Genomic DNA, 21,704 nt, shown 5'->3' on the forward strand with positions numbered 1-21,704 from the left:
CACAGCTGTCTCAGGATCTCCTGCCTGCCTCCTCGTCGTGTCTCTCCTCCAACTTCAATGTCTTCTCCACGTACCAGAGAAATCCCAAGATGGCCCCCGCACCTCAGGTCAGTTCCTGCCACCAGCGGTCCCACGTCTCCAGGGGACCAAGGCCTCAGCACCCAGCCCACAGGCGCTCTCCTCAGCCCCCTCGATGCCTTCAACTCACCCGGGAATCGACCTGCAGGTGAGTCACTGACCGTGCATAGCAGATGTCTGTCGACTCCGAGCGCATACAGCGAGCCGCTGCCTCAGCTCTGCATGTGTGCCGTTTTGCGGGACAAGTGCTAACTCAAATCCTTCCTGTCGGCTCCCTGGTGTCTCCTCCAGCCACACTGAGACAATAACCTGCCGTTTACTAGGCAGGAACCCGATGTTTGTGAAAACGACGGGGAGAGCTCAGTGCTGCACATCTGCTCTCTTCAGTGTCTTAGCCACGCCCCATCTGAGTTATTTTTGATGGTCAACAAAATATGATTTTCTAGTAATTTATTTTTCACACTCTACTGTAGGTATGATAATGGTTTCTCTCTGTGTGAGATTTTTGATGTTTAAAGGGGATATCCACTACTTGGACAAACCCTTCTCACTGGAATGGAAAAGATTTATCCAGCTTCTACTCTACAATTCCAAGACATGTTTAAAGTTATGAAATCTTTATTTTTTGAAAGTTAAAATATATATTCTTTTTTTCTTTCTTGGTTGAAACATGCAGGGAAAATGTATTTAAAGATAATAGAAAACATAGGGAAAAGACTAGTAGAATTCCAAATGCTTTTTGAAAGCAAGTGCATTCTTAAACTTGGTTCACTATCTTCACTCTTTGGACACATCAAACAATAAGAGTAAGCCAGAGAGCAGCTGCAGCCTTGGCTTCCTTTTGATGTTAAATACATCCGAAGGCAGGAACAGTGAATCAATCAGCATGGGAAAACGGGAAAAAGGATTTTCACAGTGCTCACCAGAGGAGTATCACAGGACCACGGGTGCCAGGTTCAATGTCACTGGAGTCCACTTGTAAATGCAGGCAAAAAAGAAAAAAAGAGCACCAGTTGATTTCCATAAAAAATCAAATGTTGTCTTATTTAATCCAGTATTTGTAAAAAGTAAAAAACATACATGTGGCCTGCAGGAACAGTGAAGCCAGTGCTTATTCCGCGCTGGGCTTGTGTTATGTAACAACCTCACATGAGCCCCGGGAACGTGACTGCTAAGACCCTTGAACAGCGCAGGCATGCAAAATGAGTATGAGTGTTTTTATTTGAAAGAGGACAAACATGAGGGATGACAAAGTGTTGTCCTAGTAATGGACAACCCCTTTAAGAAATACAATTTTCAGTTAAAACATTTCCAACATTCTTAACATGAATCCTTTGTGATTTCTCTGATGTTAAAGAGTTGATTTTAGTGTAAAACATTTCCTACATTATGAACATGAAAAAGGCTTCTCTCCTGTGTGACTTCTCTGGTGCTTAACCAAAACTGATTTCTGATTAAAACATTTGCCACATTCTGAACAGGAAAAAGGTTTCACCCCTGTGTGGGTTCTCTGGTGCGTAACCAAAGCTGATTTCTGCTTATAACATTTCCCACATTCTGAACAGGAAAAAGGCTTCTCCCCTGTGTGGGTTATCTGGTGCGTAACCAAAGCTGATTTCTGCTGATAACATTTCCCACATTCTGAACAGGAAAAAGGCTTCTCCCCTGTGTGGGTTCTCTGGTGCATAACCAAAGCTGATTTCTGCTTATAACATTTCCCACATTCTGGACAGGAAAAAGGCTTCTCCCCTGTGTGGTTTCTCTGGTGCGTAACCAAAGCTGATTTCTGCTTATAACATTTCCCACATTCTGGACAGGAAAAAGGCTTCTCCCCTGTGTGGTTTCTCTGGTGCGTAACCAAAGCTGATTTGTCCTTATAACATTTCCCACATTCTGAACAAGAAAAAGGCTTCTCCCCTGTGTGGGTTCTCTGGTGCGTAACCAAAGCTGATTTCTGCTTATAACATTTCCCACATTCTGGACAGGAAAAAGGCTTCTCCCCTGTGTGGGTTCTCTGGTGTATAACAAAATTACATTTCTGGTTAAAACATTTCCCACATTCTGGACAGGAAAAAGGCTTCTCCCCTGTGTGGGTTATCTGGTGCGTAACCAAAGCTGATTTCTGCTGATAACATTTCCCACATTCTGAACAGGAAAAAGGCTTCTCCCCTGTGTGGGTTCTCTGGTGCATAACCAAAGCTGATTTCTGCTTATAACATTTCCCACATTCTGGACAGGAAAAAGGCTTCTCCCCTGTGTGGTTTCTCTGGTGCGTAACCAAAGCTGATTTCTGCTTATAACATTTCCCACATTCTGGACAGGAAAAAGGCTTCTCCCCTTTGTGGTTTCTCTGGTGCGTAACCAAAGCTGATTTGTCCTTATAACATTTCCCACATTCTGAACAAGAAAAAGGCTTCTCCCCTGTGTGGGTTCTCTGGTGTATAACAAAATTACATTTCTGGTTAAAACATTTCCCACATTCTGAACAAGAAAAAGGCTTCTCCCCTGTGTGGGTTCTCTGGTGTATAACAAAATTACATTTCTGGTTAAAACATTTCCCACATTCTGGACAGGAAAAAGGCTTCTCCCCTGTGTGACTTCTTTGGTGTCTAACAAGATGGGATTTATCTTTAAAACATTTTCCACACTTGGAACAAGAAAATCTTTTCTCCACTGTGTGAATTTTTGGATGTTTAAGAAAAGACTTTTCGATGGGAAAACTGTTTCCATATTCTGGACATGAAAATGGCTTCTTTGATTTAGGAGTTTTTCCATTTTTAATGCTTATTTTGTGACTCTGATTTTCCTTAGCTGTCGCCAATGAATCAGAACACAGGACCTGTTTCAAAGGATCAGATGATAATTCTTTGCTGTGAAAGGATGATGGTATATCTGGAGTAATGGCATTAACTTCAATTGTATCCAGTGGGATCTCAAAATCATCTGATCTAATAATTAAAGATGTCAGCTGTTCCTCTGATCTCCTGGTACAGTCATCTGCCAAGATATAAACCAGTTATTATTTTTGAATAAAATATCTTGAATGACATTTACCATTTCTACTTCAACTGTCTCTAAAAATGGCAAGTTATGCAAAAACATTGAATTCTTCACCAAGACAATGACAGCTCACAGTCTAATAGAAAATATCATAGGATGAACCAGTGGAGCGGTGTTCAACTGTTTGTTCATTCTGCCTCCAAAATATGGAACAAAAAGCCGCACAGAAACATTATGTTGACAGACCTAATACCAATAAAACTTTTATTCATCTAACAAAAAACAAGTCCCCGCTCAGGTCCATCATCTGTCAGTGGAAAAACAGGAGGTTTCCACATTATTAGTGGCTCAAAGGCTCTTAAAAATTAACATGGCTTCCTTAACCAATCCAGCAATAACCACTCTCCCAAAGTCAAATTTCCCCCTCACCTCTGAGCCTTTCAGTATGCCCAAACCAAATGTATTTGGCATTACTATAGTGAGAAGAACCCACTTAATTTACAGTGTGTGTGTCTCCTGGAGCACAATCAGGGCACTATGTGTCGGGTAATGGCACATTTGCCATTTTTTTTCTCCTACATCCACTGTGTGCTAATTTCCAGAAATTGCCTATGGAATAAAAAATTGCCACTATTCCAATAGATTAGTTCTCTGAGGGTTATAATTTCCAAAATGGAGTCTTTTTATGGGGATTCCTACAGCTCTGATTTTCTGAAATTTTCTCATATTAGGGCTTCTGCAGATGGTGTGTCACATCTCTTCTAGGATCTGCCCCTATGATGTCAGCAGGCGTGTCCTTATTCATATGGCTGTCCGGGCTAGAAATGGAGTAGACGTTGGTACCAGAAGCTCTGGATCACAAAGGCTCGATTCAGCCACTAAGACAAGGGGGCCTGGGACAAGTAGTACCTTCTAGTCTGGCAGTATGGGTGTATGTGTTGTCCAGCTGAAGTAATCCACTCCCTTATACAGCCAATTGGTTAGCACCATATTCTATGAAAGCTCGAAGCATATTGAAGGAAGCTGCCAGATACAGCCTTGTTCTTCTCTGGTTCATTCCTCTATTTTCAATCATAGCTTATGTATCTGTTTCCTGTTGTGATCCAGGCCTGTTTGCTGACTACTCTTATGTCTTCTGATTTTGTATTTTCTCTGCCTTACTGGTTCTGACCCAGCTACCTGACTATTGTTCTTCCCATTTCACACCACCGAACAGCAGGCAACACTGTGGGCCAAGCCAGGTGGGTCTCTATGTAAGTCCAGATCCATGTAGAGGTGTTAAAGGGTAATGAGAAAGACAATCCCTGGGATCAGGAAGATGGAGTAGATAGCGCCAAGCCTGTTTGTGGTGGCCATCTTTTGAGCTGATAGGTGGCCACAAACACTGCTCCTAATACATTGTGTCTGCAAGCTATTCCAGTAAGATCTGGATTCAAATAGCTAAATGGCACGCTTTCCCTTCTCAACCCTGAAATGTGCCCAGACAGTAATGTACAACCATATATAGGGAATTGTCAGATACAAGAGAAGTTGTAAAATAATGTGTGAGGTCTGTTTGATATTACCCTTTGTGAAAGTGAAAAAATTTGGGCTTATATTTTGTGAAGAATTCTAAAATTATCACCACATGAAGTGACACACGTCAGATTTGAAAAATGGACCCTGATTAGAAACATAAAACTGGCTGCAGGAACTGGATATTTTGGGAACTAATTACTGTAGTCAAAATCTGTGACTATAGACAATAACACATCTACTGAAATGATCAAACTCAACAAACTTCATTAGTAAAAAATGAGTGATCAGAGGTGAAACCTCTCTGGAGCAGTTACAGTATGGGGATTGGTGGTTCTTGGCAATCTAAATTATCATAATTTTCTGTCAGATGAGTTTCAAGAAGAAATATTAGATAGTCAAAGGTAAGAGAAGAGAAAGTATTAGTGCTCCCCATTTCAGGAGAGATTGTGCAGTAATCTGAATTGTTTAGGATTGAAAACAAATTGAAATTTATGACGTGGAGTGAATCCATGAAACCAAGGCTCGAGCCATGCCAACATCTTCTGCAGGCATAAATAAATGTATTTTACAGCCATCAGCCATGTACAGCTTAGAGATATATCATGGGACAAGTGTAATATTTTGTGTGTAGTTTATCATAATCCTCCTTGAAGTTAGTTGGTTTTAAAGAAATTGAAAAGTCATGATAAAGGGAAACTCTGTTGTTATTGTACAGAAATTCACACTTGGCCGTGACTGCACATTTAATGTTGTTGCTCATTAAAGCAAAGTTTGGCCAGAAAGACTGGACCTGGTCTTGTAGGGACCATATGAGAACATTCAGCAGCACAGAAGAGGAGAAGGTAAATTCATCCAATAAGATATCAGGATTCTAGGAATCCAGCAGCATCATTACCCTCCGCTTTCTCTTACAGGCCCATTATAATATTTTTCTTCAAGTGATTTTCTTACTTGTTAGCACATTCTACGTTATTTGGCTTTGTAGTTTACAGATCTGGGCAGGTAATGGTCAGTGACTACTAATCACAGGGGGGTAGGTGGATACTCCAGGTTATAAGTTCTATAGAAAAGGATTTAATTTCACAAAGTAATTTCAATATTTCCAAATAGAGCAGAATGTTGTGGTCTATAGGCAAAATGGAGATCATACGATTGTGATACGACCAGAACAGACTATCGATAAAGCAGCCACAGCTGGTGACTGAGAAGAATCTGTGACTTCTCTGCATTTAGTAGTTTCTACTCACCTGGGTAGTCATATGTGGGAATCTCCTCTTTACACCGCTTATCACCCATCACATAGGTCTCTGCAGTATTAATAGGGGTCAGATCTTCACCCTGAAACAAATATTGTAAAAGTCACACACAGATGGAGAAGTCACATCTATGGTCAGCTCTAATCCTGCCATCCCCACCGTTCTCATTACACAAGTATAAAACATATAATATTGGTGGATAAAAGAAAGCTGAGCACAAGACCTTCACAGCCATCTACACATCATAGGGGAGATCTCATGACACCTTCTCTCCATCTACCTGATGATACTGAGGAACATTGGGATCTTCTTGTTTACAGTCCTCTGGAAGAAGAGGATGGGGACATCTCTCTGGTGTTGTCCTCTTACTGGATAGATCTGAAGGAAACACATACAAGGGCTGAATTCATTGTTTACATACAGATAATTATAGGCTGTGTGCATTTAGTCCTGTCTATTACCTGGTGATGTTAGGGGTTGAGGAATCTCCATCATGATTTCCTTGTATACATCTTTGTGTCCCTCTAAATACTCCCACTCCTCCATGGAGAAATAGACAGCGACATCCTGACACCTTACAGGAACCTGACACATACAATGATACCGTCATCCCCTGATCCCTTCATAGCATTACTGTATAATGTTCCAACATTCCCAGCAGAGTCACCTCTCCAGTCATCAGCTCAATCATCTTGCAGGCGAGTTCTAGGATCTTCTGGTCATTGATATCCTCATAAACCAGGGGGTTACACGGAGGCCTTAGGACTGGACTCATGGGTCTTCCCCATCCCTCAGACACAGGGTCCTGACAGCACTCACTAGAGGTCTTCTTCACTACTGTGTAATTCTGGTTATGGAGAGACACATTAATAAATTTCACTACAGACATTTCCAGAGTCCTCACCTCTCCAGTTCTGTCCATCTGTTATTCTCATAGATAAGAATGAGGTAATGTGACGTCATCAGAATCTCTCACCTCTCCAGTAAGCCGGAAGAGGATCTCTAGGGTGAGGTGTAATATCCTCTCCCCCATCTTGTCTCTGTCCATATCCATTCTTGATGGGTAATTCAGGAAAATTGTCTTATATAGATGATCTTCACTGAGAGGATCTGATATTGTAGGAACCTGAATGAGAAGATGAGCCGATGTAACATCATAAAAATCCTGTGAAATAATACAATTACTGGAGATAATAAGGGAAACACATGAGGAGATAGAACATGTAGATTATTATTATTTATTGTTATAGCGCCATTTATTCCATGGCGCTTTACAAGTGAGGAGGGGTATACATAATAAAAACAAGTACAATAATCTTGAACAATACAAGTCATAACTGGTACAGTAGGAGAGAGGACCCTGCCCGTGAAGGCTCACAATCTACAAGGGATGGGTGAGAATACAGTAGGTAAGGATAGAGCTGGTCATGCAGCGGTTTGGTCGATCGGTGGTTACTGCAGGTTGTAGATGTTGTATTCTCTAGTCTTTTATGGACTGGAACATAAGTTGAATTGCTGGCTAAGACATCTTCATGCTCCCAATGACTGGCTATGTTTCTTACTGCTTCAGCAACTGATTGGCTGTAGGAATCACAAGTTCGTTGGGAATGACTAGGAAATACAGAGACTGGCGGGGGACCCAAGCAGCAATGGTATTTTTTATTATTTTACAACATACGGCGTTCTTCCCTGACGTCTACTAATAAAACCTATGTATTTAGGCAACAGACAACAAGCAGTTTCTTCCTCGGAGTCGGCAGCTGAATACGTTCCTCATAGACTCATCTTCCATAACGCTAATTCTCGTCTCATTTACCGACACTGGAATTGGCATTAGTAATACTGCAGGAGATATTCATTACACGTGACAGGAGAAATAACTACTTCATGATGAGGACGACATCTTCATCTTCTACTACGGCTCTAGGAACATATTTGGCCAAAGTCCGTCACTTACTCCATCACCACCAGCCGTCTATATGACTGTTTCCCATCTTCCCCGTACTGTAATCTTCTATCATGTTACATCTCATGTCTGATTCAGACACAGAAGTTTGGGGCTTTTATAAAAGCTTGTTTGTAAGAACAACAAGACAGGAGTTGTTTGACGTCAATATCTCCATGTACACAGTTTTATTTTCTCTTTATATTAGGTTTTTTTAGATTTTTTTTGTAGGCTTCTTTGTATTACATGAAAAATACCCTAAAAAATTGGGGATGCAGGTACTGTGGAAAAATTATACTGTGTGTGGGGGGGCCAAGAAACTGGCACTGTACTGTATCAAAAATGGGATAAGTGAGGATTTATTATCTAGTGGTTTGGTTGGAAGAATATTGTGTGGGACATCTTGTACTATCATAATGTGTGGGGGATACTGTGGGAACATTATACTGTGTCTGGGGGCCAAGAAAGGGGCACGGTACTATGAGAGTAAAGGTACCGTCACACTCAGCGACGCTGCAGCCATATAGACAACGAGCCGATCACTGGAGCATCGCTGTTTAAATCGCTGTAGAGACGTCAAACACAGCAACTCCAGAACGATGCAGGAGCGATCCAGTGACGTAACGGAGACTCACTTATCGTTCTCGCAGGTTGTTAGCTCCATGTAAAACGTTGCTGACATCGTTGCTTTTGATGTCAAACATGACGATACACGCCGACCTGACGACGAAATAAAGTTCTGGACTTCTAGCTCTGACCAGCGATGGCACAGCGGGATCCAGATCGCTGCTGCGTGTCAAACACAACGAGATCACTATCCAGGACGCTGCAACGTCACGGATCATTGTCGTTCTCGTTGCAAAGTTGCTGAGTGTGAAGGTACCTTAATACAGGTTTCCTTGGTTCCAGTCTTTCATAGTTGGGTCGTTTGTATCTGTCAGCGGAAAAGGAACAAAACCATTGTGATTCTTATAAGGAGACAACACAAAACCCCCTAAATATAACATTATATAACAACCCCACAATCTGTGACTCTTCAGGGTAAATCGCTCTCTCACCATTGGATTAGAGCTGATACTATGAAGGGCTTACTGTTCAAAAAATATATTGCCGAGGGGAGGACAAAAGAGCTTACAAAAGAAAAATAACCCCCGTAAAACTGGAATACTTTATTAGATAATGCACTAAAACCAAAAAACCCTATCAAAAAGTCAGTATTTCCAGGGGAGAAAAATATATATAATATAATCCCCCGTATTAGTTTATAAATACTGGTAAGATACCACACCCACAATATTATTTGAATATCCAATAGAAAAAGTGATATAACACTAGTGACCAATAATAGCTGTAAGGGTGTATATAAATATGTGCACTATCCCTCACAGCTACACAAAAACCCTAGAGAATGATACTACCTAGATGCGGAGGTTGGCACCCTAAGAAGAATAACGAGAATGGCGCCCCCGCTCATACGATGACTATCCCTGGTCTCCTACTGTCTCCCTATAAGGGATAGAATTGGAAACAGAAGGCCAGGTGGCTGGTAATAACGTGTGACACTATATGATACCAGCTATACAGCATTTCAGGCCCAACCCCCAACATGTGATGTAAGGTTAAAGGATAGTTGTACTGACTAAAATATCACCAAATAGAACACAAAGAAAACAAATAACATCGGTATATAACCAGCACAAGCCTGGGTTGGTTAATAATATAGTCTAGAGGATACATATAAAATATGCAACCAACACTGTCAGAGACTGACTGATAATCACTAAAAAATACTCATACCACATGATACATAACAAAACACAACACGCCACCACATACACCTGGAAATAGATTGTCATAAACTGATAAGGTCAGCCAAATGAGAAATGCAGTTTTGGAACAAGAGATACATTTATGATAGTAATATTATACTCATCTATTGCACTAGTAATCCCCAGCCGATCATTCATCCAGGAATAGTGGCTCACAAAGTGACTCAGGGCGAGCAAAATCTCCAAAACACCTCTCGACGCGTTTCCCCCACATGCCTGGGTTCATCAGGAGAGTACAGATAACAACATGGCAGTATATAGGTATACAAAAAGATAGGGCTGCAGTGATTTACCTGTGGGTACGGCTTAAATAGATAAGCTCACAGCAAGGAAAGAAAGGACTTCCTGTTTGGTGATTAAAACATAACCGTCACTTAGATCATACCATAGTCATGATAGCGCCAGGTAAAACCCCATAAGACGCCATGATAGTGAAGTCCAAAATGGACCCACACAGAAATGAAGAGCGCTGACACACTGTAGCGGTAAATAGACCGGAAATACGGGGCAAAACCATGAATCACAGCGCATGCGCCGAAAAATAGATAAAAAGCCCGCAATGGACAACAGAGCGCAAGCGCACCCAGTACACCCTATCAAGGGAAGATATCAACCAGCGTTTCAGCGCCACAGCCAAGGGGACAACGCATGCGCAAAAAGTATAAGGGCTATTAAGGCAGCGAATAAAAAGACACCCTGACAAATACAGATAAAGAAGGCACATGCACTGAATCATAGGTATGCTACCATATTAACCGGGGCAGTGTAATACATGCCTCAATGAGAAACTATACAAGATGAATAAATAAACAAAGATATATGCAATATTAAATATGCGATACAGCCAAAACAGGTAAGTAACCAGATACTAAAGAAGATTTGTATAGTGATACAGTAATAATAATATAATAATATCACCATTCCATAACCCTGCAAAAAAAAACCCAATCCAAACCACAAGTACCTGCAAAATAAATAAATGATATAATATGATAAACAAACATAGATAAGTGATACAATACGGGTAATATAACCCGATTGAGAAAAGTGGCTAGTAATAATGGATTACCGAATCAAAGAAAACCGCAGTAATTTTGCTGCTCATTTAAGCCATTCGGTACAAGAGTTCGCAGCCTAAAAATCCTGGGAGAACTCATAGAAAAAGCCTTGGTATTTAAGTCTGATCCTGAATTCACAAGGAGGGAGTCATTGTTACAAACCTCTGTGGAGAAGTTTCAGGCGAATATTAGGGATAGGAAGCACTTCCAATTTACGAGGGACTTTACTGAGTTTAAAGAAAACAGGGCATATAATTTTTTGAATCCTCAACGTGATAATCGGACTCAGATTTCATCATCAGAAACAGACAACTCTGATAGGGAGAGATCGAACTCGAGGAGTAGGTGGAGACAGAGGGGGAGGACACGGGGTAGAGGACAGAGACATAGATGGCAAGGTCACAATACATATATGAATGCCCCTATGGGGCCCACCAATATGGGTATGCAAATGCAAGGAGGTTTCCAAACAAACAATCCAACTGTTATGGTGAGCGATCCATCTTTGTCGTTGCCGGTACCTGGACCTTCATCGTCCTTACCCTCCTCTCCTTTTTTGGAGCAGAGGGCCCCACTCGGGTATCCACTGAGAAACAGAATGGTCTAGTTCCTGTGGGGTCCAGTCAAGTTGTGAATCTTAGCAATTATAAACTATCATATGAGGAATGTAATGTGTTATATAAAGGCCTTAATTTCGTTCCCACAACTAAATTTGATGTATTCTGTTGGGTTAAAGATATCAATCTGTTCGCACGTAAACTCAAGTGGCACAAGTTTTATCTTGATAAGGATAGGGAAAGGTGTGAAAATTTGGGTATCTCGGCCGAGGACCTTGAAGCTGTTGATGTTTTGACTGATTTACTGAGGGACAATGAACGTGATGATGGGTTGGGTCCTTTCACGTCCCTTAAACGTAAAAGTACCAGAGTACCCCCGGCGGGGGGATTGGATTCTATTTACATTTTCCTCAAGGTTGTAGAGGAAGATCTTTTGAGGATAAACCCAAATGATAGGGGTAATGATCCGTTGTCTAACCTCACTAGGTCAGAAATGGAGGCTCTAACTGAACTGGAGAAAAATAAAGATATTGTAATCAAGCCCTCCGATAAGGGGGGCAATATGGTTATAATGAATCATGACCAGTATATGTCTATGTGTCAATTGGTACTAAACGATAGAGAGACATATGAAATTTTGAGTAAGGACCCAACTCCATTATATATGGACACGTTAATGGATATCCTTGTTAGAGGCCTGGACCTCAGGTTGATAACCAAAGACGAATTTGAATTTCTTTCCCCTTCCCTCCCTCTGGTGCCTGCCTTTTACTGTCTCCCAAAGATACATAAGGGGCTTGTGCCCCTTAAGGGTCGCCCTATAGTGTCAGGGGTTGGCTCTGTGGGACAGAATGTGGGGATTTACATAGATAAAATTCTCCGTCCATTTGTGATCTCATTGCCCTCATATTTGAGGGACACTTTGGATTTACTTACTAAACTTGAGGATATTGACATTGGTACTAATACTTATTTAGCGTCCATTGATGTTGAAGCGTTGTACAGTAATATTCCCCACGAGGCAGGCATCAGAGGGATGGAATTTTTCCTTAATACTCGGGCCACCCAGTGTATCCCACATAACAAGTTCGTGGTTGAACTCATGGCATTTATTTTAAATCATAACTGTTTCCTTTTTTTGGGGAGTTCCTGTGCCCCATCGTATGCCAACCTCTTCCTGGGCTGGTGGGAGGAGACCATTATTTTTGTGGAAGAAGCCTGGTGGTTCCCTAAGATTTTGTTTTGGTCGAGACTTATCGACGATGTGTTCATATTATGGTCAGGCACTATTGATGAGTTTGATCAATTTATTTGGTGCATTAATGATAATAAAATCAACATGAGGTTCACATCGGAGATACAGGAGGAGTCCATCAACTTTCTTGACCTTAACGTAAGGAAGGATGAGAGGGGTGGACTGTCCACCAGAACTTTTAGGAAACCAACATCCACTAATGGTCTCCTCAGATGGGATAGTTTCCATCCAGGTACCTTGCGTAAAGGTATCCCCAAAGGCCAATTTTTACGCATAAGGAGAAACTGTTCTGATAACCATGAGTTCATGGAACAGGCCCGTGACCTGAGGTGTAGATTTGGTCAGAGAGGGTACCCTGGGCTGGTCCTTGAAGGGGCATGGAGGCATGCAGCTGGTTGTGCCCGTCATGATTTACTTCATCCACCACCTAAGGTGGATACACCCGAAATCCCGAGAATTATTGGCATGTTTGACAACAAATCATGTGTGGTACAAAACATTCTAAAGAAGCATTGGGGGATCCTTAGGGCTGATCCTGATCTCAAGGACTTTGTTCCATCCACCCCTAAAATTACATACAAAAAGGGTAGGTCCATCAAGGATCGATTGGTTCACAGCTTCTATGATCGTCCTAAAGCATCTGGCACCTGGCTGGACCACAAACCCTGTGGCACCTTTAGGTGTGGGGGTTGTAAATTTTGTTCATGGGTTAGAAAGGAGAAAACCTTCAAGAGTACCACATCAGACAAAATCTACTATATGAGAGATTTCGCTAATTGTAAATCGGAGGGAGTGGTGTATATGGCGACCTGTTTGTGTCCACTTAATTACGTTGGTAAAACTAAAAGAGAGCTGCGGAGACGCATTGGTGAACACCTGGGTGACATTAAACATAACCGGGATACACCGATAGCGAAACACGTCAGATTAGTCCATTTGAATGACAACAGAGCAATTTCCTTTTGTGTCCTTGAGGTCGTGCGGCGTAACCCACGAGGTGGTAATTTGGACAAGTTACTCCTTCAAAAGGAGTGTCAATGGATTTTTAGGCTGCGAACTTTTGTACCGAATGGCTTAAATGAGCAGCAAAATTACTGCTGTTTTCTTTGATTCGGTAATCCATTGTTACTAGCCACTTTTCTCAATCGGGTTATATTACCCGTACTGTATCACTTATCTATGTTTGTTTATCATATTATATCATTTATTTATTTTGCAGGTACTTGTGGTTTGGATTGGGTTTTTTTTTGCAGGGTTATGGGATGGTGATATTATTATATTATTATTACTGTATCACTATACGATTCTTCTTTAGTATCTGGTTACTTACCTGTTTTGGCCGTATCGCATATTTAATATTGCATATATCTTTGTTTATTTATTTATCTTGTATAGTTTCTCATTGAGGCATGTATTATACTGCCCCTTTTAATATGGTAGCATACCTATGATTCAGTGCATGTGCCTTCTTTATCTGTATTTGTCAGGGTGTCTTTTTATTCGCTGCCTTAATAGCCCTTATACTTTTTGCGCATGCGTTGTCCCCTTGGCTGTGGCGCTGAAACGCTGGTTGATATCTTCCCTTGATAGGGTGTACTGGGTGCGCTTGCGCTCTGTTGTCCATTGCGGGCTTTTTCTCTATTTTTCGGCGCATGCGCTGTGATTCATGGTTTTGCCCCGTATTTCTGGTCTATTTACCGCTAGAGTGTGTCAGCGCTCTTCATTTCTGTGTGGGTCCATTTTGGACTTCACTATCATGGCGTCTTATGGGGTTTTACCTGGCGCTATCATGACTATGGTATGATCTAAGTGACGGTTATGTTTTAATCGCCAAACAGGAAGTCCTTTCTTTCCTTGCTGTGAGCTTATCTATTTAAGCCGTACCCACAGGTAAATCACTGCAGCCCTATCTTTTTGTATACCTATATACTGCCATGTTGTTATCTGTACTCTCCTGATGAACCCAGGCATGTGGGGGAAACGCGTCGAGAGGTGTTTTGGAGATTTTGCTCGCCCTGAGTCACTTTGTGAGCCACTATTCCTGGATGAATGATCGGCTGAGGATTACTAGTGCAATAGATGAGTATACTATTACTATCATAAATGTATCTCTTGTTCTAAAACTGCATTTCTCATTTGGCTGACCTTATCAGTTTATGACAATCTATTTCCAGGTGTATGTGGTGGCGTGTTGTGTTTTGTTATGTATCATGTGGTATGAGTATTTTTTAGTGATTATCAGTCAGTCTCTGACAGTGTTGGTTGCATATTTTATATGTATCCTCTAGACTATATTATTAACCAACCCAGGCTTGTGCTGGTTATATACCGATGTTATTTGTTTTCTTTGTGTTCTATTTGGTGATATTTTAGTCAGTACAACTATCCTTTAACCTTACATCACATGTTGGGGGTTCGGCCTGAAATGCTGTATAGCTGGTATCATATAGTGTCACACGTTATTACCAGCCACCTGGCCTTCTGTTTCCAATTCTATCCCTTATAGGGAGACAGTAGGAGACCAGGGATAGTCATCGTACGAGCGGGGGCGCCATTCTCGTTATTCTTCTTAGGGTGCCAACCTCCGCATCTAGGTAGTATCATTCTCTAGGGTTTTTGTGTAGCTGTGAGGGATAGTGCACATATATATATATACACCCTTACAGCTATTATTGGTCACTAGTGTTATATCACTTTCTATTGGATATTCAAATAATATTGTGGGTGTGGTATCTTACCAGTATTTATAAACTAATACGGGGGATTATATTACATATATTTTTCTCCCCTGGAAATACTGACTTTTTGATAGGGTTTTTTGGTTTTAGTGCATTATCTAATAAAGTATTCCAGTTTTACGGGGGTTATTTTTCTTTTGTAAGCTCTGATACTATGAAGCTAAAGTGACTAAACAGACTTTCTGTCACCTCTATAAAGGGGCACTTTTCTGTGTTTGTCAGAACTGTCTGAGGATTATTAGGGGTGACAGTTTCCCCCCAATTAGAAGGGACACCTGTGGATATTGGGGTCTTTACCTGCTACAGTTCTCATGGGATTTACCTGGTGAAGTGCTGGAATCACTTTCCCAGAAAGGGTTAAATGGCGTCTGTAACTTCAATGTCTTTCTATGAAGCTTCTTCTCTGAACTTTCTTCCTCTGTTTTCTGCCGTATTTCTATTACTCTCCGGAATCAGGAATGTATTAAGTCCTATAGAAACTGCGAAGAAAGAATCATTTCTAATTCTGTGTTTCCAGGATTCTTCTTATGGGAATTGGCTGCCATATCCCCTGTGCAATATATTTCTAGTATTATTGGTTTATAATAGAGTTATTTTTGGGGATTTATTCTGACGAAATGTCTTTCTTCGGCCTTGCTAACTATTGTAAAGGTGGTTTATTCAGCGCATTTCGAAGTCTAAGCGACTTCTTCCATCAGGAAATACCATGCGAATACAGAGTCAGAAGTAGGATACTGTCTTATATATACAAAATTTCAAATAACGGCACCAATGAGATCACCTGACAAGCAAATATTTAAACATTGAAATTTCATGGTATTATCCAAATTTTTCTTTTTTCATCTTTGCACTATGGAATAGGAAAATTTGGTTAATACCATGAAATTTCAATGCTTAAATACTTTACTCAAATATACATCAATTCTTGAATATGTCATGTGCTGTATCTGTGAACTCTGACATTGTCTGTTTGTCAGGTGATGCCAATGGCGCCGTTATTTGAAATTTTTATATATAAGACAGTATCCTAGTCGCTTAGACTTCGAAACACGTTGAATAAACCACCTCTCTTTATGTGAAATACGCCTGGACCTACATCTACTCAGCAGCACAGATTATATCCACATTAACACGCTCATTCATCTTCCTAAGCTTGTCATTACCTCCCCTGTGTACGTGCCACAGGTGGGGTCGTCGGCCCTGGAAGCTCTGAAGTAACAGCTGCTCTTATCCTGGCGAGTCAGCGGAAAGGTGAGACTCTGTAATGTGCACTATATTGAGTATTTTGCTGGGACTATTCTATGTATTATTTGCCTGTTTTGTGGTTAAATAAATTATTGCCACACTCTTTTACCCTCACTCTGTGCTGTCTGAGTAGTATTACGCCCATGGTAAAAGGAGAATGGGCGTTCGTTAGGATGATCCCTAGTCCATGTAGTTTCGGCTCGCGAACCAGAGCACCGCTGACCCCCCGTGTCTCTACACTAATCAATGCCAAGGGGAAAAAAAGATAATTTCGGCCCCTTAAAAATGATAATAACAAGATAATTGTTATAGAAGACAAACAAAAGGCGGAGATATTAAACAGGCACTTTTCATCCATGTTCAAAAATGAACCGTCTGTTTCAGTTATCCTTCAACAAGGCAAAAATTCAATTTCACCATCTGAAATAATAGATAAACACAAAAAGAAGTACTCATGTGTCTGAGCAATTTGAACATTGGAAGATGGCTGATGTGGTACTGATATTTAAGAAAGGTAAGAAGGTGGATCCAGGTAACTACCGCCTGGTAAGTCTGACATCAATAGTCTGCAAAAATGTTTAGGGCATCATAAGAGATGACCTGCAGAGATATATTGCAGAGAATAATATATCTGACAACCAGCATGGTCTCATGAAAGATAAGTCTTGTCTAACTAACATGTTGTATTTCTATGAGGTGAGTGCCAATCTGGATGTTGGTAATGATGTGATTTATCTGGACTTTGCAAAGACATTTAATTCTGTACCACATAACAGCCTTATACTGAAGCTACAGAAGCAAGGACTGGGGGAACTATATGCAGATGGGTAAGGAATTGGCTAAATGACAGGAAACTAAGAGTTATTATCATAAATGGTACGTTCTCTAAATAGGATATAGTCAGCAGTGGATCTGCGCTAGGATCAATTCTTTTTAACCTCTTCATTAATGACCTTGCAGATGGGATTGAGAGTAAAGTGTCAGTCTTTGCTGACGACACCAAACTATGTAGGTGTGATGGTGTGATATGTTATGTAGGTATCATTTTTGTGTACATTTCTATTTTACTGATTATCATGGTGTTAAGGCCCCGTCTCACATAGCGAGATCGCTAGCGAGATCGCTGCTGAGTCACAAGTTTTGTGACGCAACAGCGACCTCAGTAGCGATCTCGCTATGTGTGACACGTACCAGCGATCAGGCCCCTGCTGTGAGATCGCTGGTCGTGTCGGAATGGCCTGGACCTTTTTTTGGTCGTTGAGGTCCCGCTGACATCGCTGAATCGGTGTGTGTGACACCGATCCAGCGATGTCTTCACTGGTAACCAGGGTAAACATCGGGTTACTAAGCGCAGGGCCGCGCTTAGTAACCCGATGTTTACCCTGGTTACCAGCGTAAATGTAAAAAAAAACAAACAGTACATACTCACCATCTGATGTCCGTCAGGTCCCTTGCCGTCTGCTTCCTGCTCTGACTGAGATCCGGCCGTACAGTGAGAGCACAGCACAGCAGTGACGTCACCGCTGCGCTCTGCTCTCACTGTACGGCGGCAGTCAGTCAGAGCAGGAAGTAGACGGCAAGGGACCTGACGGACATCAGATGGTGAGTATGTACTGGTTTTATTTTTTTTTACATTTACGCTGGTAACCAGGGTAAACATCGGGTTACTAAGCGCGGCCCTGCACTTAGTAACCCGATGTTTACCCTGGTTACCCGGGTGCTGCAGGGGGACTTCGGCATCGTTGAAGACAGTTTCAACGATGCCGAAGTCGTTCCCCTGATCTTTGGTCGCTGGAGAGAGCTGTCTGTGTGACAGCTCCCCAGCGACCACACAACGACTTACCAACGATCACGGCCAGGTCATATCGCTGGTCGTGATCGTTGGTAAATCGCTATGTGAGACGGGGCCTTTACTGTATCTTGGAATTGCTTGCCTGAGGAGGTGGTGATGGCGAACTCAGTCGAGGGGTTCAAGAGAGGCCTGGATGTCTTCCTGGAGCAGAACAATATTGTATCATACAATTATTAGGTTCTGTAGAAGGACGTAGATCTGGGGATTTATTATGATGGAATATAGGCTGAACTGGATGGACAAATGTCTTTTTTCGGCCTTACTAACTATGTTACTATGTTGTAGGATGAGTTGTTATTTGCCATCTGATATTCTCCCCACACTTCTGTATTGTTATCTCTCCACAGGGTCAGTGAATAGTGTTGTTTGCTAATATGCTAATGACATGTTGACCTAGCTTGTTGAAACAATGAGCCCCTGGGACCTTCCCCCTCCTGGCCTGGCTGTGAATGAGGGGGGAAATTTGTAAATATCAGGGAGGTGAGACACAGAGATCAGTCTGATGTGGAACCATGATGTGAAGAGCATATCAGAGAGAAAGAAGGGAATATGGATTGTTATCCTCTGTGCTGGATTGTTGGACTTTTATCCTGTTAAGGTACCTTCACACTAAGCGACGCTGCAGCGATATCGACAACGATGCTGATCGCTGCAGCGTCGCTGTGTGGTCGCTGGAGAGCTGTCACACAGACAGCTCTCCAGCGACCAACTATGCGAAGTCCCCTGGTAACCAGGGTAAACATCGGGTTACTAAGCGCAGGGCCGCGCTTAGTAACCCGATGTTTACCCTGGGTACCAGCGTAAAAACGTAAAAAAAACAAACACTACATACTTACATTCCGGTGTCTGTCCCCCGGCGCTGTGCTTCTCTGCACTGTGTAAGCGCCAGCCGGAAAGACGTCACCGCTGTGCTCTGCTTTCCGGCCAGCCGGCGCTGACACAGTGCAGTAAGCTCTGAGCAGCAGCGCGGACGCCGGTGGACGTGACAGACATCAGTGGGTGAGTATGTAGTGTTTTTTTTTTTACTTTTACAATGGTAACCAGGGTAAATATCGGGTTACTAAGCGCGGCCCTGCGCTTAGTAACCCGATATTTACCCTGGTTACTATTGTAAAACATCGCTGGCATCGTTGCTTTTGCGGTCAAACACAACGATGCATGCCGATCTGACGACCAAATATAGTTTTGGACTTTCTGCAATGACCAGCGATATCACAGCAGGATCCAGATCGCTGCTGCGTGTCAAACACAACGATATCGCTATCCAGGACGCTGCAACGTCACGGATCGCTATCGTTGTTATGTCGTTTAGTGTGAAGGTACCTTTACTGAAATGCATTCGTGTTCTGGAATATTTTATCCTTTGTGTGATGGATAGTATATATAGACCTTTTGTGTTTTGCCTAAATAAAGGTCTTGGAATTGTTGACTACTCTCTTGCTCTGTTGATTGTGTGGTACCGGAGAAGGACCCTGTGACAGTAGGATACTAAAATCTGACCTTGAAATTACAATAGTAAAAAATGATCTGGATAAGATCAAATGAAGTTTATTATTGATAAATGTAGAGTAACGCACCTAGCACGGCAGACACTGTAACAGCTTTTAAAAAATGGCTGGATGATTTCCTCAGTACAAGTAACACTGTGGGATACAGTTAAATTAGTGACAAAATGAACAATTGGTGGAGAAAGCTGGATCTTGATGGACCTAGGTCGTTATTCAACCCATGTAACTATGTTTATTGGCTGTCGGCCGTGAAACATACGGGGCCAAAGCACACATGATACTGGATCAAGTGCCGAGCACGCTCACTCATCACTAGTATCTACATTATTGTGCTGGAGCGGAACTAGGAGAGAAATCATCGCATTGTGGGAGAACTTCTCTGGGCTTCTGTCCTCTCATCCTGCAGGTGTCTGAGGACTTGGGGACCAGCGAAGCCGCATTCTGTCCACAGCTGTTACGTCACTGTTCACACAACGCAGAGACCCCAAAAGCGTCTTCGCGCTGAAGGGGTTAATGTCCCCCCCAAGAAATGGGGAATCTCCAGTACCTACCTCCACCTGCAGGGCCGCACTCCAGATATATATACTCCAGGCTGCTCTGTGTGCACAGGACCTGTGATGAGGTCACAGGAGGGGAGGAGTCAGGGGTCACATGATCTGGGGCCTCGGTGTCAGTGAATGATATCTGGAGTGTAGAACCTACATGGAAACTTCTCCTCAGTCAGTGACATTCCCGCCATTATTCGCCCTCACTACTGGCACAATTACCCCGCGCCGCCTTTTCTACACAGTGTTATGTGTGGACTGTAACGTGTGATTTCTCTGCTTGGAGACAAATAGGCCCCACACATGAGGGAATTGTCACCAGTTACCGGACGTCTAATACAGCTCTGGCAAAAATGAAGAGACCACCACATCAAAACCCTGTCATGGGCAGCCCAATCTCCAGACCTGAACCACATTGAAAACCTCTGGTGGAAAGCATGCCAGGACGGATGAAAACTGTGATTAAAAATCATGGTTATTCCACAAAATACTGATTTCTGAACTCTTCCTGAGTTAAAACAGTAGTATTGTTGTTTCTAAATGATTATGAACTTGTTTTCTTTGCATTATTTGAGGTTTGAAAGTAGTGGGGTTTTTTTGTAATTTTGACCATTTTTGTTTGTCAGGAAAAAAATACAAAATGTATTGCTTGGAACTTCGGAGACATGTTGTCAGAAGGTCACAGAACAAAAGAACAATTTACATTTTACTCAAAAATATACCTATAAAGAGAAAAATCTGACAAACTGAACATGTTGCAGTGGTCTCTTAATTTTTGCCAGAGCGGTATATGGCGGCATATGATTGTGCTATCGACTCCATACTAGGAGATAAAATGCCGAAATCTCATTTATTTAACCCCTTCCAGGGAGGATGGCCTTAACAGACTATATTCAAAAGAGTCCGGCTAAGGCCGGGGTCACACTAGACCGTAATACGGACGAGTGCTATGCGATAAAAAATCGCATAGCACTCGGCCCAATGTTAATCTATGGTTCAGCTCCCATCATCCGATATTTTCTCCACCGTATTTCGGATCCGAGGGAACTCGCAGCAGGCTGCGATTGTCAGCGTATCTCGGCCGAGACTCGCCAATGCAAGTCTATGGGTGCGAGAAAAAATCGGATTACACACGGACCAGCAGTGTGCACTGCGAGAAATACGCACCGGTGTTCTATAGAAAAGCCGGTAATTCAATTGCCGGCTTTGCATTTCTCCTTCACAAACCCGACAGGATATGAGACATGGTTTACATACAGTAAACCATCTCATATCCCCCTTTTTTTTGCATATTCCACACTACTAATGTTAGTAGTGTGT

At 42.1% G+C, this 21,704-nt stretch overlaps 1 protein-coding gene across 5 annotated transcripts; it reads right to left on the reverse strand.

The window, feature by feature from the left end:
• Positions 1-1,281: 1,281 nt before the first annotated feature.
• On the reverse strand, positions 1,282-20,776 carry LOC143766589 (uncharacterized). Of its 5 annotated transcripts, none has more exons than XM_077254377.1 (8): positions 20,391-20,776; positions 15,557-15,713; positions 6,829-6,978; positions 6,520-6,699; positions 6,314-6,437; positions 6,133-6,230; positions 5,844-5,934; positions 1,282-3,075 (listed from the first exon to the last, which is right to left on the reverse strand). In XM_077254377.1, exons 3-8 carry the CDS (start codon positions 6,904-6,906, stop codon positions 1,466-1,468), a joined length of 2,181 nt encoding a protein of 726 aa, XP_077110492.1. In that variant the 5' UTR covers positions 6,907-6,978; positions 15,557-15,713; positions 20,391-20,776; the 3' UTR covers positions 1,282-1,465. The 5 variants fall into 5 exon arrangements, with proteins under 5 accessions (XP_077110492.1, XP_077110493.1, XP_077110494.1 ...); XM_077254378.1 differs by having other exon boundaries at positions 15,532-15,713; XM_077254379.1 differs by lacking the exon at positions 15,557-15,713 and having other exon boundaries at positions 6,829-7,017.
• Positions 20,777-21,704: the final 928 nt, after the last annotated feature.

Source organism: Ranitomeya variabilis, chromosome 4 (assembly GCF_051348905.1).
Source record: "Ranitomeya variabilis isolate aRanVar5 chromosome 4, aRanVar5.hap1, whole genome shotgun sequence".
Classification (NCBI taxonomy): Eukaryota; Metazoa; Chordata; class Amphibia; order Anura; family Dendrobatidae; genus Ranitomeya; species Ranitomeya variabilis.

Bases quoted from the DNA above. Each gene is read 5' to 3' on its own strand.
- LOC143766589 (XM_077254379.1), bottom strand. From the start codon at position 6,906: ATGGATATGGACAGAGACAAGATGGGGGAGAGGATATTACACCTCACC. The intron at 6,700-6,828 runs GTGAGAGATTCT...CTCCATAACCAG, and splicing joins TCTTCCGGCTTACTGGAGAG to AATTACACAGTAGTGAAGAA. The intron at 6,231-6,313 runs GTAATAGACAGG...TGTTTCCTTCAG, and splicing joins TCAACCCCTAACATCACCAG to ATCTATCCAGTAAGAGGACA.